This window comes from Tyto alba, unplaced genomic scaffold (genome assembly GCF_018691265.1).
Source record: "Tyto alba isolate M040663 unplaced genomic scaffold, T.alba_DEE_v4.0 Super-Scaffold_38, whole genome shotgun sequence".
NCBI classification, from domain to species: domain Eukaryota; kingdom Metazoa; phylum Chordata; class Aves; order Strigiformes; family Tytonidae; genus Tyto; species Tyto alba.
This window is the reverse complement of record NW_024881313.1, coordinates 19212154-19227678: the sequence shown is the minus strand read 5'-3', so window position 1 is coordinate 19227678 and position 15525 is coordinate 19212154. Positions and strand designations below refer to the sequence as shown.

The following is a 15525-nucleotide window of genomic DNA, read 5'->3' as shown; positions in this document are numbered from 1 at the left end:
AGCAATATGTTTTTTTAAATATGTTCTTAATACTACTTGGATGATCTGTAGTAGATGTTGTAAAAAGACAGGTTTTTATGAGTGGTTTTCTTCTGATTTCATAGTGATATTTGATAGACATCACATTAGTAATTCCTTGCAACCATTCATCACAAGTACTGATTCTTGGTCTCTCTTGGCAGCTTGTGGAGGCTTCTTGTCTGGAGAAGGTGCTATCCATTCACCTTACTACCCCAAGATGTCCCCTCACCCAAAGACCTGTGAGTGGATCATCTCCCAGTTAGCTAGCCAAGTGGTGATTCTTAACTTTACCAACTTTGACATTCGAAATACAACCACTTGTGACTCGGACTACATTGAGGTAAAGAATCACACATATATACTATGAATAGTAGATAGATTCTTAATAGGATCACAAACCTTTTCTTGGTCCTCCAAAGATTATATGACCATTTTGATAATCAGTGATGAGTACCGGGTATCTTTAAATAGACAGACCTAGTTTTGGAGGTTTATGTGCCAGTTACTGTTGAGGGTGTAAGATCTTGTCTTTTCTCCATCTGACATCACCATCTCCAGTGGGTGGGAGAGTGCTTCTCTGGCAGTCATAAGGTTGCATTGTATGTGCCTGTAGTAAAAACCATGCAGAAGAAAGGGTAGGGTTTGACTCACTAAGAATCTCTTTTATATGGTTCTTATGAATTCATTCATGCTTAAAACTTTAATATCATAGACATTTGTATGGGATATTTTGAATACGATGTTCTTCAGGTCAGAGATGGCAACAACACAGACTCTCCTCTTTTGAACAAATACTGTGGTACAGCTGTACCATCTAGAGTGCAATCTACACGGAACAGTCTCTATATCAAATTCAGAGCTTCCTCTCTTACCAACCTTGGCTTCAGAGCTGAGTACTGGCCATTAGATACAGGTAAGGATTTTTTTGTTGTTTTCTGTGTAGAGTGTTGGGACTTTCCAGATTCTTCTGTACACTGAAAACAGTTTGCCATCAAGTTTTGCGATGGTGTAATAGGAGATAAATTCTGCATCTGTTACTACGTAGTATGCATAGTTGAAAAAAAGACCATGAAATTTCAGAAAGAAAAGTAAGCAATTTTAGAAGTGCTTAACTTTTTTATGAATATATCATTTAACCTGATGTTTTAAATCTCTACAGGATGTAGAGAGACTCTCACTGGAGCGGAAGGAATCATTACAAGTCCTGGCCATCCAGATATTTACCCACATGGTATTAACTGTACCTGGATTATCAACATTCAACCTGGCTACCTCATCCGCCTGACATTCACTTCATTTAACTTGGCATTTGATTACAGTTGCAGAAAGAATTATCTTGAAATATATGACAACAGCACTGTGCAAAAGTTGGGAAGGTGAGCATGTCTGTTAGCCTGCAGAGCTGAATTACTGTAGAGTAAGCACAGTTCTGTTGCTCTCAACATCCAATTTGCTTCCCTAAATTTTGTGTATAGATTAATTTCTCTGCATTACAGAAACAGTAACAGCAATTTCTCTGCCTAAGATAGTAAAGGCAGCTTGCTTCCTTTGACCATGGAATGAGAAGCACATTTAATAAATATTATACTGGGAGAAACTAACGTGTCAAAGGGACAGCTTTTTTAAGGACAGGTTTCAATAGCTGGCATTGTCTGTCTCCATTAACATTATGGTTTATGGGAAATGAGTTCAAGACCATTAATATATCTGTTCCCAGGAAAAGCATGATTTGAAACACTTGCAGAAGTGAAAGAAAGATTACTGAAAAGATTGTGCATTTGGATCTCAGCAAAAACTAAACCAAAATCTGAATTTTACGGGATTTTGTATTTACTTTCTCCTGATATGCGATTTTATCTTAGGAAATAATCTTTTATTTTTTTTCCCCTTCTCCAATTGGGGTATACGCAGGGTTTCCTTGCCAACCTAGAATTCAAGAACATCTGAACTACTTGGGAACAGTGTCCAGCTGCAGCTACAGACTGTAAAGTAGTTGGCTGACATCACAGTATTTTGGAAAACAAGGAGCAAATTAGTCTTATAATGGAGAGTGTTTTGCAACTTTAGTCTTTGGCTAGCCACCCTGACTCCTACAAAAGAACAGAATACACTGTAGGTACAACATAGAATAATTTCAGTAAGGATTTTACAACTTGATGAACAGTTTCTTCTCTGAATTTGGCCCACAAGTTACATTTGTACTCTTGTACACGTAGTGTGCTATTTAGTCCTATGATACAGGGTATATGGCTGGGATCTGTATCATCCAGAGGAGACATGTGTATGTGTAGCTGTTCAAACTTCTTAAGAAAGCTGAATCCTCTTCCAGTAATACAGACAGTTCATAAAGTACTGACATTCAACTTGAGGCATCTTTTTGCTGCAGGTACTGTGGAAGATCAATTCCACCATCTCTCACTAGTGGTGGCAACATGATGATGTTGTACTTCGTGACTGATTACAGAATTGCATCTGAGGGTTTCTCAGCTAATTATATCTCCCTGGATGCATCAAAAGGTAATATCTCAGTCTGTTCATTATGCAAATTAAATGTTTCCAGCTGTCACTGTAAATAACCACTACAAGAAACAGAAATATTATTTTCTGCGTGGTGCCTTTTCTACCCCTTCCTATTTATCCTGCTTTATTCACAAGCCTTTCTGTCCCTAGGAAAGCAGAAATCAATTTCAGTAAGCAACACTGCTTTTTTCTTTAAAAAAACAGTAAGAGCTGACATGGCAGAATTGCATGAATTATTTAGGAAAAGAATTTTCTGAATTTGTTTTGTCTGTTCTGAGCTGAGCATGTGTGACCTAAGAAGATTAGCAATCATGGACAACTCAGCTGAATGGCAGACTCTCACGTGCCATAAAAATTAATTTAGTCCTTATTAAGGTGCAATATTGACAATGAGAAGAGAAGGATCATATAGGATGAAGTTTGATGAAGCAGCAAAACAACCTGAAAGCACAAGCTGCTTTTTTCATTAAGAGAGAGTGCAATGTTTCTGTCTCCGGAACAGTTCAAGGCTCCTGTTATGCCTTAAATCTGTTATTTATGTATGTCCTTTTAAGGGGTCAAGACGTACATCAGTGAGGTAAAGACTACTGATGAGAAGAATGATCATTCAATCCCTTAGTACTATAAAGCAGACAAAAACTGAGAAATTACTCTGAATTCTAATTGATTTGAAGGCTTTCCAGGGTGTGGACACATCTGCGTTTTCAAACTGTGCTGAACCCACCATACCTGATCCAGTGTTTGCACATCTCTCTAGCACTAAGAGCATTTTAGCAGTGACCAAGCTGCACTTGAAGAAGCAGCCTCTTGATGAAAGACTGTAACTACCAGTTTCACAGACCCAATAGATGGGAGTTTGCTATTGCTCCTCTCACTACTAAACACAGATCTGTAGTAGAAAAGGATTTATGTGGGTAGAGAGACAGGTTCTGCCTAGCAGAATTAAACCACAGAAGAGGCAGAGTGGGACAATGAAAAAAAGTAAAAATGAGAATACATTTGTAGCTGGGTTATTTGTGTATCCATCATTAACCAGTTTCTAGGTGGTTTGTGTATTTGAGTACAAGCTATGAGAGATTTATTAGCTGAATACCAGAAATTCATAGTACTCATCTATGCAGCCATAAACTACCAATGACTGCTCATTATTCGCTCTTAGTTTCTTTAATAATTTTATTTTTCCTATTTTTTGAGTTTCTTGAACCTATTTAAAACCAGCAAAATTTCCAATTTCTACCTTGTGAAAAATAACTGCTTTCCTGTTGGCAACTTGGAAAAATTGGCTATTATTTAATCTCTCAAACGTGTGTAAGCAAGACCAGTACAGATTTTGCCACTGTGTTTTTATTCACTACCAGATAATTTACAAATCCAAATAATCTATTTTCTCAGCTGCCTTCATTCATACTTGAGTTATCTGACATGGAAACCAAAAAAGCCAGTAAAAACAATTAAGATTTAATGAGACCTATTCCAAGGAAGATATTTATATTTGTTAGAATATAATAGGCTAAAAATGAAGCTCTACTTTTAAAAATCTTTCCAAGAAAGACTCTGTAGTTTGAAAACTGAATTATTACTAGTGGGAAATTGTGAAGTTATCAGCCTTATAAAGAAAGTCTTTTGTGACCCTGTTTTTGCAGCTGAAAACTCTAACTTCTGTAAGTATGATTGTTGCTTGTTAATGTGTTGCTTTTTTTTTTTTACTTTACCTCAGATTAATGTTTCATGGGTGGATTTGATTCCTTTCTAATTGTTCTTATAGCAACTCTTCTCACAGTTCAAGATCAAAATATTCTTTACTCAACATAAATCTATATTTCTGTCTCTGTGTAATCCAATCTGTCTGTTTCTATTGGTTTTGTTAGTGCTGTCCAGCTTCACTGCTCTGCCTCCTCCCTCCCATATTCCCCTCCTTTATCATCATCATGGTGATTGGATTTTCTCATCTTTCATCCAAAGCACTGCTATGTGCATCATGTGATGGTCAAACTTCATCAACACTGTCCCTGAGAGGGTTTCAAACTATGCCGTAAAAATGCAAATCTGCTTTCTCTTCAATGCTATTAACAACTAGAAAGTGCATAAAATGTTTATGTGAAATTAGAACTACATAATATCTTCATCCAAACTCTAAACAACAGGTATGATTTTCTTTTCCTGTAATTAACACACATATCTTCACTAGTTTTCAGCTAAACTGGGCTAACTCTCAATTTATTCTCACTCAGACCTAGAACTATGATCTCTAGAATAAATGCTTTTTCATTTCAATCACTATAGTTTATATAAGTATGGCAAAGTATCAGATAACTATAAAAACTGAAAGTAGTAAACTCATAGAGAAGTTGAAACCACGATCTGTTTTCTTTACAGAGGCTTGTTTCTTTTGGTCCCAGCACAAGCAGAGCAGTACTATAATGTTGTAATAAATACTGGACTGCTAACACTAAATTTTTATTAAGAATAAAGTGTTTTCAAACTTCTGTGGCCCGAAAGAAGGCAAACACATGTATGTATGTGGACTTTGATGTGAGAAGCAACTCCCCACTTCCCTGGAATCACACCAAGTTTAGTTTTTTCCCGCTGTGAGATGTTTAGGCCTGATATTCATCTTATGTATATCCAGTTACACTAAGGTAGCAAGCTGCTGAACATAATCATATCTGAGAGATTTACCAAAGCTATGGATTTTTTTTATTCTTTACATCTGCTGCCCATTTTAATTTTTCTGCTAAGGAAAATATGGTTCTAATAATTTTTCTTGTGCAGTAAGATTCTTTCATATTTTTGAGCTATGTTTTCTTAGCCAGCTAGAGTGTAACCAGTATCAGAACTGGTCAAAGCTGTTCTGGTTTATATTCGACATTTCAATAGGCTTTTGTCTGGAGTTATTTTACAAAGAATGAGCTATTGAAAAGATGAACAAAATTATCCCCCCAAAAAGTATAAATAGGAGGAAAAAAAAAAAAGGATAAGTAAGATCACAAAAATATTTTTATGTAAAGCAAAACTAATTTTCTTCTCCATGTATCTTAGCAAACAATGTTTTTCTTAGCATGGTTTATCTGTGATATATTAATTAGTTGAAAAGTAGCCTGAAAATAATGGCAAAGCTATATTTCCTGTAAAAATATTTGAATGCCACAAGATACAGCCATGGCCATGGTCCATAAAGTGCAAACAATTGTTTTAGCAGTCTGCCAGCTAGTAGCTGTGAATAACTCATATAGCAGCAATACAAATGGAAATCCTTCAGTCAAATATGCCCACATGATACTTAATTGTTTAAAATGTATATTGCCCACTTAAATTATCTGTACCTCAGATGCTAAGTTCTTGGCCATCTTTCTGTCTTTTAAAGGGGAAAGTCACATGGAAAGCAAGGAAATATTTGGATATATTTCCTAGAGTCCAGGTCTCAAGTAACAGATAGACAAATGTCTCAACAGCCATATAAGTGTTATGATAGATTTTAGGCTTTTCTTTTGCCTATTGTGGCTCGCCACACCACAAAGAACCTATGTAAAATTATTGAAAAATCTTTGAAAGGGCTCAGTCTTTCCTGGAAGTGTTGATCAGGGTCTTGAAAGATCCAGGCCACAATTTTCCAATAGGAATAGCCCTAGAGTCAATGCACTTATTTTATTGTCCTTAACTTTTTCATAAGTTGGTGGAAATTTATTTGTTTTACTTTGAATTTGGTCTTGGGGCTGGAGGGATTTTTTTTCTTTTCATTTGTTTGTTTCATTAAACCTTGTTTGTTTCATTAACCTTAACAAGGTTATTAGCCAACTGCTTCCTGATAGAATTTTTATTCCTGGTCTTTCTCTGTCTTTGGTGAAAGATAAGATTTTTCTTCCATATCATTCTGAATCATGAATGATATTATTTATCAAGAGGGCTAACTTGGTTTTAAATAGCTTCATTGTGTGGTGTATGTTAGCTGACAATGACTGACTGGAGAAGTCAGATCTTGAGAAGGATGAGGAAAGAAAGAAAAAACATCTGTGAACCCATGGAGTTAAAAGTGCACCTGAAAGCAATATATAGATTTGTGTGTCCTCTTTATTGATAGCTGAGTACAAGTTGAGATCTAAGTTCCCATCTTGCTGACTGAACCATGTAATTATTAGGAGGATGTTGCCTGGCTTTTCAGCTGAACAAGCAAAGACAAGAATGGCAAGTAATGTCTGACAAGTATGTGTGTGCAGAGATACAGGGCATGGTTGAACAAGGCTGAGCTAAGACAGAAAAAAAAGCTGAACTCCTGCATGCATCTTGGGCATCTGCTCAGCTCATCCTGAGTCTCAGGAAAAAGGCTTAATCAGCTGGCAACTGACAACTTGGTTATGTTTGATCAGTCTGCCTATATGTGCCTATATATGTGTATATGACTCTATCGTATGTGTGTTTATATGTAAATCGGCAGAAGAGAGTCAGATTTTTTTTGAACAGTTGTTCCCAGTGTTTCTAAGGAATTTGGGCCTGAAATGCTACAGGCATTTTGTACCTTCTTGATAAAAATCAAGCCTGTTAGCATCTGCCAGCAGCAGTAACAGAAGGCCCTGAAGTGCAGATGTGCTTTTCCATTGCCTCTGGAGAGGCATATACTTCATGTGATAGTTTCTTCCTTTTCTGTCTAAACATGCATAGTATTACATAAAGATCAAGTTTTTAGGGATCCTAGTTTTCCTTTGGTAGAATGAGATCAAAAGAAAACTCCCATTTTACATACGACACTATCATTTTATTTTTGATTAATTAGAACTGTGGCAACTGATGAATATCTCTTTATGGGAAAAAAACATGGATATAATTTTCTGCAGTATGCATGATTGCGTCAGTGAGTAGTACAAAAGCTGGCATTTTTCTCCGCTGTTGGCTATTACAGTGGATTGCTGCCATTTATGGCATTTTTTTCAGAAGAGCAAACACATTCAGTACCAAAATCAGAAAGCAGATTGAATAGCTTTCAAAACCTCACACACTGGCAAAGCAAGATGTGCGTTTGTCCTTGACAATTGCCTCCTTCTTCTGTTTTCCATGAGCTGCGATAAGTCTCTTCAAACTAAACTGAATTTATATTTTTTCCATGCATATAATAATCACATTGTGGTGTTAGACTGCATTATGAACTTTGGCAAAGGAGTCAAAGTACTTTTTTTTCCTGCTAACTTTGCTAACAGTTTTCACTGAAGGAAATATTACCGCCCAAGCACACCCCCAAATGCTGTGTTAGTAAGGTAAGAGAAAAGGGGGCACGCCACCTCTCCTGCTGAAAGTAGAGCACAACAAATGAATACAATTACCAGAAGAGAGTTGGCTGTCAAAAAACATGCGTTCATTTATGCTTTTCCTAGTCCTCATAGCTGCATATGCTTAGTCTTCACTTGAATTTATTTCACTGTAGCCAGAAGTCTGACATTTCTAAGGCAGTCCCTGTTCCACCTTCTGTATTTATCCTCCTTAGCTCATAAAGATGATTGTTATGTGAAGTGTGGATCAGTATACAGCATCCAGTTTAAAATAGCACACTTGGGATATGAGTTTCTGTATGGATTACTCCCAAGAAAGCAAAATTTGGTGAGGGAGGGAACCTGGACAACTCTGTAGAAATTGTTCTTAAAAGGGCTGATAAAAATATTTTGGCTTCCATGTTGCTAATTTTACCCTAAGGGCCCTTCTCTAGTACATCAATATTTAATATTCTTGAGGCTGAAAGCTAGTATTCATGGTCTCAGCCTCTGAGTGAATAAGGAATGGCAGTATTGCAACAGCTCTAACCATTAAATATGCATGAATCAGGTGCCTACCCTTCCAAAATCAGGAGGAAATAATTAGTTAAAAATAAGTAACCTAATAAATATACACATATTTTGATTTTAATTTTTTATTGCTTTTTCTGTAATGAGCTGTTAGGAAAAACTTGGATCACATTTCTGTGTCATATTTCTAACCTGGCAAGCAGGTTTCTCAAGAAATCATATGCCTTAAGGGTCTGGGGTTTGGTGATAAGCCCTACATATCATGAAATACCACAGGAGCAGTCAGCACAGCAAGGACATTATAAGGATTTATAAAGAAGCACAGAGTTTTTAAGGTGACCAGGACTATCCTGATTGTTATATGCATACATTAGAGCATATCTGTGGTGGAACACACAAATTACTAAAATTCTAGATAAAGACTTTAATAGATGATGATTTTAGGTAAACTAGTGCATGAAACCTTTGACTTGTCACTACCAAAGCATAACCCAATGGCAGAAAATTTTTGGCCCGTTTCTGTGTCATGTTTCTTTGTTCTCCTTGTGATGAACTAGGAAAATGAGTCTGGTAGATAGCTTTGGGGGTATTCATCCCACAGAAAACATTTTCAACAGAGGCCTTCCAGGTGACCAAGAATGAAAAAAACACCATTAAAGCAAAAGTGATTTAGTAGTTAGAATGGATAGAGAACAGACATGGAAATGACCAACCTTAGACATGGAGGGCCTAAACTGTAATTTCATCCCTTCTGCCTAAATTATTATGCATACTGAAGTGTTAAGCTGTGCTGTGTTAGAAAACAGGTTTGGGATCTGTGGCAACCAGCTTAAATGAATATAAAGTTAACCATAATATTTTGCTTGCTTTTTCATTTGTGCTTTATAATTAGTCTAACCCTGCCTATATGAAAAGAAATATTTAAGATATCTACTTATATTTCTCATATTTTCAACCTGTAGGACCTGAAACAGAGGAATGGAAGAACAGAATAAGTCTCTGGGTCATCAAACCCAGCCCACAATTTTATGCCTCCCCGTTTTTTTTTTTTTTTTTTTCCAAGAGCTACATAATGTGATTCCCTTCTTAATTAAATTAATCCAATGGTATCTTAAAAACCAGTGGACATTTTTCCCTTTTCTGCAGCTGTTATGTTGGTTGGATGATTGCTCTAAAAGCCCGCTTCCTGATAAAAAACTTTCTCCTAATTTCTGTGTATCTGTATTTATGAACAGTTTTTAACTTCAGAGCTTGTACTGTCATTGAGAGTGTATTCTATTTTTCTTCATGCTTCTTGATGTTTATTTCTGTCTTTTTTTCTCACGTACTTGCTAAGATAAACAAGTAAAGCTCTTCTAGTGTTTCTTGCCCACTAATTACTATTTTCCTGCTATCTCTACAACCTCTGTCTTTCTTACTCTCATTTGATTTCCAGAACATCAGGGACCATGGTTTTCCACATTTTTCCAGGTGACATGTCACCATTATCTTGTGCAGTGGCAGCAAGATTCCCTATTTCAACTGAAAACACCTGACATGAATCACATTTCTTCTTGCCCTTTTTCCAGCCAGATCACAAACCTTACTTTTAGACTGTGATCAACAAATACACAATAATTGTTTTCTCTGAAATAAGTCTCATGTACCATTGTATAGCAGATATTTTTATTCCTAGTCCTTATTTATGTGCTTCTGAAAGAGCTTTTCAATTATTGCTCAGGTCCACGCTATTTTCTTCTTTCCAGCTCATAATACCAAGATGCTTCTACAATACTCACAGAAGAACTGATGTAGCTGGTTTTAGAAGACCTTAGTAGAACTGCTTTGTTCTCACAATCTAAGGATTATACTATTTTCCAACTGATTGTCACTTATGGCCCAGAAAATGGGAAAATAAATGTAGACATATATAAAATCCCCATCTCCCAGGTTTGATCATGGGCAATACCTGAGAACAATATAGCACCTCCTCATAGCTAGAGACTGCCTTCAGTTTCCACCACCATTGCTTTTCAGAAATTTGGGAATCCTACCTTTTGTGTTGATCAAGACATCCCTTTCAGTTTCCTTTCTCTGCTTACCTGGGTTTTAGGTCAAAGTCAATTTAGGCAGTTGAGACTACTCTTGCATTAACTATTATTACAGACACAGTGTTCTGGTAAAATCTGAACAAATCAACTCAAATATAAGAAATCCCATGAAAGAGATGGCTTCTGGTTTTAGTTTATAGTGATGACATTCAGCAGTAAGATGTGTCCGGGAAGAGTTATAGTGCACAGGAGCATAGGATGTTTGCTCCTCTGTCTGTTGGAAACAGAAATTTCCTGTTAATTTAGCATGCATATTAAATTAATTAATATTTGTTTCTTTTCATTTTAAAGTATGCTCACACAACTACAGTACTGAAACTGGTGTGCTAACATCTCCAAACTATCCCAAGAACTACCCTGTCCGGACGGAGTGCATATACACCATCACAGTGGGAATAAACAGACAGATTGTGCTGCGCTTCACCAACTTCACCTTAGAAGGGAATAAAGCCTGTACAGAGGATTATGTAGAAATCAGGCAAGCCTAATTATTTTTCCTGTCCTTATTACTGATAACCATGGAAGTTGCCCAAACCCACATGTTCAGAAGCTATAGTTTTAACTATATACCTGTGCTTTCAATGTGGGAAAAGGACTTAATAGAGAACTTTAAAGGCTATATTTTCCTCCTCCCATCCCGCTCCATTGTTAGCTTTCCCACCTGGTAAATTCCAGTTCTCAGAGCAGGTGGGGTATGTGGACTGTGTTCCCATGCACTGCATTCTGGTTGTTTTCCTCAGTACAGAAACAAAGAGTTTTATTGCCTGTTTTGTGACATATTCTTCATGATATTTGAGAAGTCGTGGCAGTCAGGTGAAGTCCCTGGGGACTGGAAAAAAAGAAACACAGCACCCATTTTTAAAAAGGGTAGAAAGGAGGACCCTGGGAACTACCAACTACTCACCTCTGTGCCTGGGAAGATCATGGAACAGATCCTAGAAGCTGTGTTAAGGCACATGGAGGGCAGGGAGGTGATTTGAGACAACCAGCACAGCTTCACTAAGGGCAAGTCCTGTCTGACCAACCCAGTGGCTTTCTATGATGGAGTGACTAGATCAGTGAACAACAGAAGAGCTATGGATATTGTCTATCTAGAATTCTGTAAGTCCTTCGACATGGACCCCCACAACATCCTTCTCTCTAAATTGGAGATGGATTTTATGGGTGGACTGTTTGGTGGATGAGGGATTGATTGGATGTTCACATCCAGAGGGTGGTGGTCAAAGGCTCAATGTTCAGATGGAGATCAGTGACAAATGGTGGCCCTCAGGGGTCCGTACTGAGACCAGTACTGTTTAATATCTTCATCAGTGACACAGACAGTGGGATTGAGTGCACCCTCAACAAATTTGCAGATGACACTGAGCTGAGTGGTGCAGTTGACACACCTGAGGGACTGAATACCATCCAGGGGGAGCTGGGTAAGCTTGAAAAGTGGGCCAATGTGAACCTCATGAGGTTCAACAAGGCCAAGTGCAACATCCTGCACCTAGATTGGAGCAACCCCCAGTATTGATACAGGCTGTGGGATGAAGGGATTGAGAGCAGCCCTTTGGAGAAGGACTTGGGGGTACTGGTGGATGAAAAGCTGGACATGAGCCAGCAATGTGCACTCGCAGCCTGGGAAGCCAACTGTCTCCTGGGCTGCATCAAGAAAAGTGTGGCCAGCTCTGGACAGGCTGCTGAGATGAGAGAGTGGATGTACCCAGCAAACAGCTGCTTGTAGTAGGACTTGTTACTGCAAGCAGTGGGACTCCTCCAGTGTTTGGTAGCTGTATTGCTGTGGAAGATGAAGAGCCAGGATTCATCTTTCCCAGGCCTGAAAGAATCCCAAGATTTTTGATTTGTTAACATTTCTCATGGTTTCCCTCTTTGACCCAAGGTTTTTCTTCTTCATTCTAGAGATGGAGGCTATGAAACATCTCCTTCTCTTGGAAAATACTGTAGTACAGACCTGCCTCCTGTTATAATTTCTCATGGTAACAAGCTGTGGATAAAGTTTCTGAGTGACGTATTTGGCACAGGACAGGGTTTTTCAGCAGAGTGGGATGGAACAACATCAGGTAAAATGACTGCATTCAATTATAGAACCATTTTACACATCTCATTTTTGATCTTTTATTTGTATTTAATTTCTCACCTTTTCTGCCTCTTCTTTTTTGCTTCCCATCTTATAGAATCTATTTAACTATATAGCAACATATATTAATGTTGTTAAGGTCAAGGATACAACTTTCTTGATCCTTGGGCTTCTTCTCCACAGTGAAGGATATAATGTAGCATAAACTTTCTTGTATGTTTAGAAAAACAGTAACCAAGAATTTAATGAAGAGGTTTCTATTTGAAGATTAACTATCTATGAGGATCACTATTCAAATCAGATAGTTAATATTTCTAGGTGCTGCAGGTTCTCTTCTGCTTACAGTACTGTTGGCTAAATGCAGACTTTTGGGGCATCACTAAGGAGGTTCAGGGCATGTGAGGGAGGTCAGTAGTGTGAATCTCACACATCATGTCTAATTTTCTACTCTTCTAGTTGTTAAAGGTTGATTTGGTTTCTTTGCCATTTTCAGGTTGTGGTGGGACTTTGATGACAGCTTCTGGTATCCTCATGTCTCCCAACTACCCTATGCCATATTACCACAATTCAGAGTGCTACTGGTTGCTCAGAGGAAGCCGAGGAACCCCATTCGAAATCCAGTTTGAGCAGTTCCATCTAGGGTATCACTCAGAGTGCAACTTTGATTACCTTGCGGTATGTACCCTGTGACGCTTTGCTCCACAGGAGGTAGCTGAGTATGATGAGTACACAGGCAAGGAAAAACACATGGCTCTGGTCTTCAAATGTTCATAAGAGAACAGACCTAGAATAGGAAAGCTCCCTGCTGACATGCTACCTTCATATCACAGGGCAGTGAGAGGTAAGGCAGCAGTGTCTGTGTAGCTGCTGGTAAGAAAAGCATTTATGTCTAGGCCACTGAAACAAGAATCTGTCTATATCTTTTAGATTTGCTGTGTTTTGTACATTCTCTTAGTAAATTACAAGGGGAAAGGAACAACAGTGTCAATAACTTTATTGTTAATCCCAAATTTCCTATTTGAATTGTTGCATACATTACTAGAATATTTTTAATAGAGTTGAAACGGAGTGCAGTTTACCCCTCTTGGTGAGTAAGCCCCTCAAAATCCACCAGTATTCAGTTACTGGCTTCCTGTTTTTCCACTGATTTGCTTGTTTCTGAAATGCCTGTCAGGCTTCCTCTGAGCAGAAATATAATTTAACCTTTTGTGTACCCAGTAATAATTCCCTAAGCAGATGTTTGTCCTGGGGAAATTACTTGCTTTTTTTTCTCTTTTTTTTTTTTTTTTTTTTTTTTTTTTTTTAAGGTATATGATGGCAACAGCAGTAATGCTAAACAGCTGGGTAAATTTTGTGGGAATCAGATACCACAACTCATCCGTTCCAGTGAAGACAACATTTTTGTAAAACTAAGAACAGGTAGAAGTCTCCAAGGTGAAGGTTTTTTAGCTAAATACAAACAGGGTAAGTAAGTAAAAGAAGATATGGAGAACACGTTTCTACAGTTCAGCTTGTTCATGAAACTGCTTCTTGCAGCTCATGATCTTACCTACTCATGAGCAGAGGACAATGTATAGATCATATTATTGACCCAGATTCTCTAGCCTGCTACAGTCACAGAACACAGAGGGCTAAAAATTATCTTCCCATCTACCTGTGATGGAGATTATTTCCTCCCTAGAAGAAATCTGGTGAGGTGGCTCTACTTCTACTTCTATTACCTGTACCAGTGGTGCTTCCCCTCTAGATTTACTCAGAAAAACTGGAAGTCCATAACAGAGTGGATTGGACTGTTCTTGCTCATTTGCTTGCCCAGTCTCCTGACTTTTTAACAGAGAAGGCAGACAGAATGAATTTCTCTGCTCTTCTAGCTGCCTGTGAGGCAGGATGGCAAAGGACAAGTGAGTTACCTTCAGCCATCCTGGATCATTGTGGGTGCTTAGGATCATTTAGCCTACCTGGAACACTTCAAAAAGTTTAATTTTTTATATCTTACGGTAAGGGTCACAATTTTCTTGCAAACATTTTTTTTGTAAAATAGTTCTACCCCAGAAATATTAGAATAATAACATTTGGAGAAAAATCCAAGAAGATACTTGACAAATTAAAGTGACTTTGTTCCCAGTCATAACCTTGCATATTGCCCCAGTATTTACTTTTCTGCTTACACACTCTAGCATATATGGTTGTATGCACATTGGAAGTTAGAGAATTTCACCACATACAAACTGATTTGCAAGCATCTTTGCATACCCTAAATATGACATGCCCAACTGATAGGGATTGCTGTAGGTTTATAAACATTAAGTTGTCCTAGTAAACAGATTATGAAAAAAACAAAGCTATGAATCCACCCGTGGCTCATACAATAATTAGAAGATATCACAGATTCATCTACCATGTACTTTTCAGATTGCAAAGTCAAGACAATATATTAGAAAAGGGTTCCCCTTTCATTAATTAAACAGAAAGAGCACTTTCAAAGCACTCAGATGTAGAACCTGAGTGATCAGATAATGTGATCTACATTTTACATTCATATTTAATTCCTGAAGATGCATCAGAGAAAGTTTGCAATGGCTTGTGCAAAAGCTAAAATTATGTAGGAAGTAGTGGTATAAAATAAGTATGCCTAGGTGGCAGGTACATTTGTGTGTACATGAAAGAAATGTAAAGATGAGTTGGAAAACATTGCAAAAGAAAACATGGTATCAAGTTAACATTCAAAGGCACCTTTGTATCTGCTATGTTTCTAATAAAATCCTGATGGCAGGGAGTATCAGCTTTTACCCATCTTGCATTCTTCAAAATCTGTTTTGTGCTCTTCATCCTGTCCTTTCAAATAGTTGTATGCTTCAGTGTAGCTTTGCACACAAGCCCCACTCCACCTGACCTTGACCTTCAGCTGTATCCTGAGCAATTTGAAGTCCTAAAAACATAGATCTTGCTGCTCTAAATCATTTGGAAAGAATCAAAAATATTTGGAGGAGGTAGGTGTATTACCCCTAGTGACAGACAATAGAAGAGTTTTGCAAGTGAATCTCAC

The 15525-nt window shown here is 37.7% G+C and overlaps 1 protein-coding gene across 1 annotated transcript in view; it reads left to right on the top strand.

Annotated features, from left to right (window-relative positions):
• CUBN (cubilin) overlaps nucleotides 1-15525 on the top strand; it is a 145654-nt gene that overhangs the window by 25198 nt on the left and 104931 nt on the right. The window contains exons 19-26 of the mRNA XM_032991812.2: nucleotides 183-361; nucleotides 772-934; nucleotides 1181-1397; nucleotides 2408-2538; nucleotides 10691-10877; nucleotides 12302-12462; nucleotides 12973-13154; nucleotides 13787-13943. Coding sequence (XP_032847703.2) covers nucleotides 183-361; nucleotides 772-934; nucleotides 1181-1397; nucleotides 2408-2538; nucleotides 10691-10877; nucleotides 12302-12462; nucleotides 12973-13154; nucleotides 13787-13943 — 1377 coding nt within the window. The remainder of the gene's footprint in view (nucleotides 1-182; nucleotides 362-771; nucleotides 935-1180; nucleotides 1398-2407; nucleotides 2539-10690; nucleotides 10878-12301; nucleotides 12463-12972; nucleotides 13155-13786; nucleotides 13944-15525) is intronic.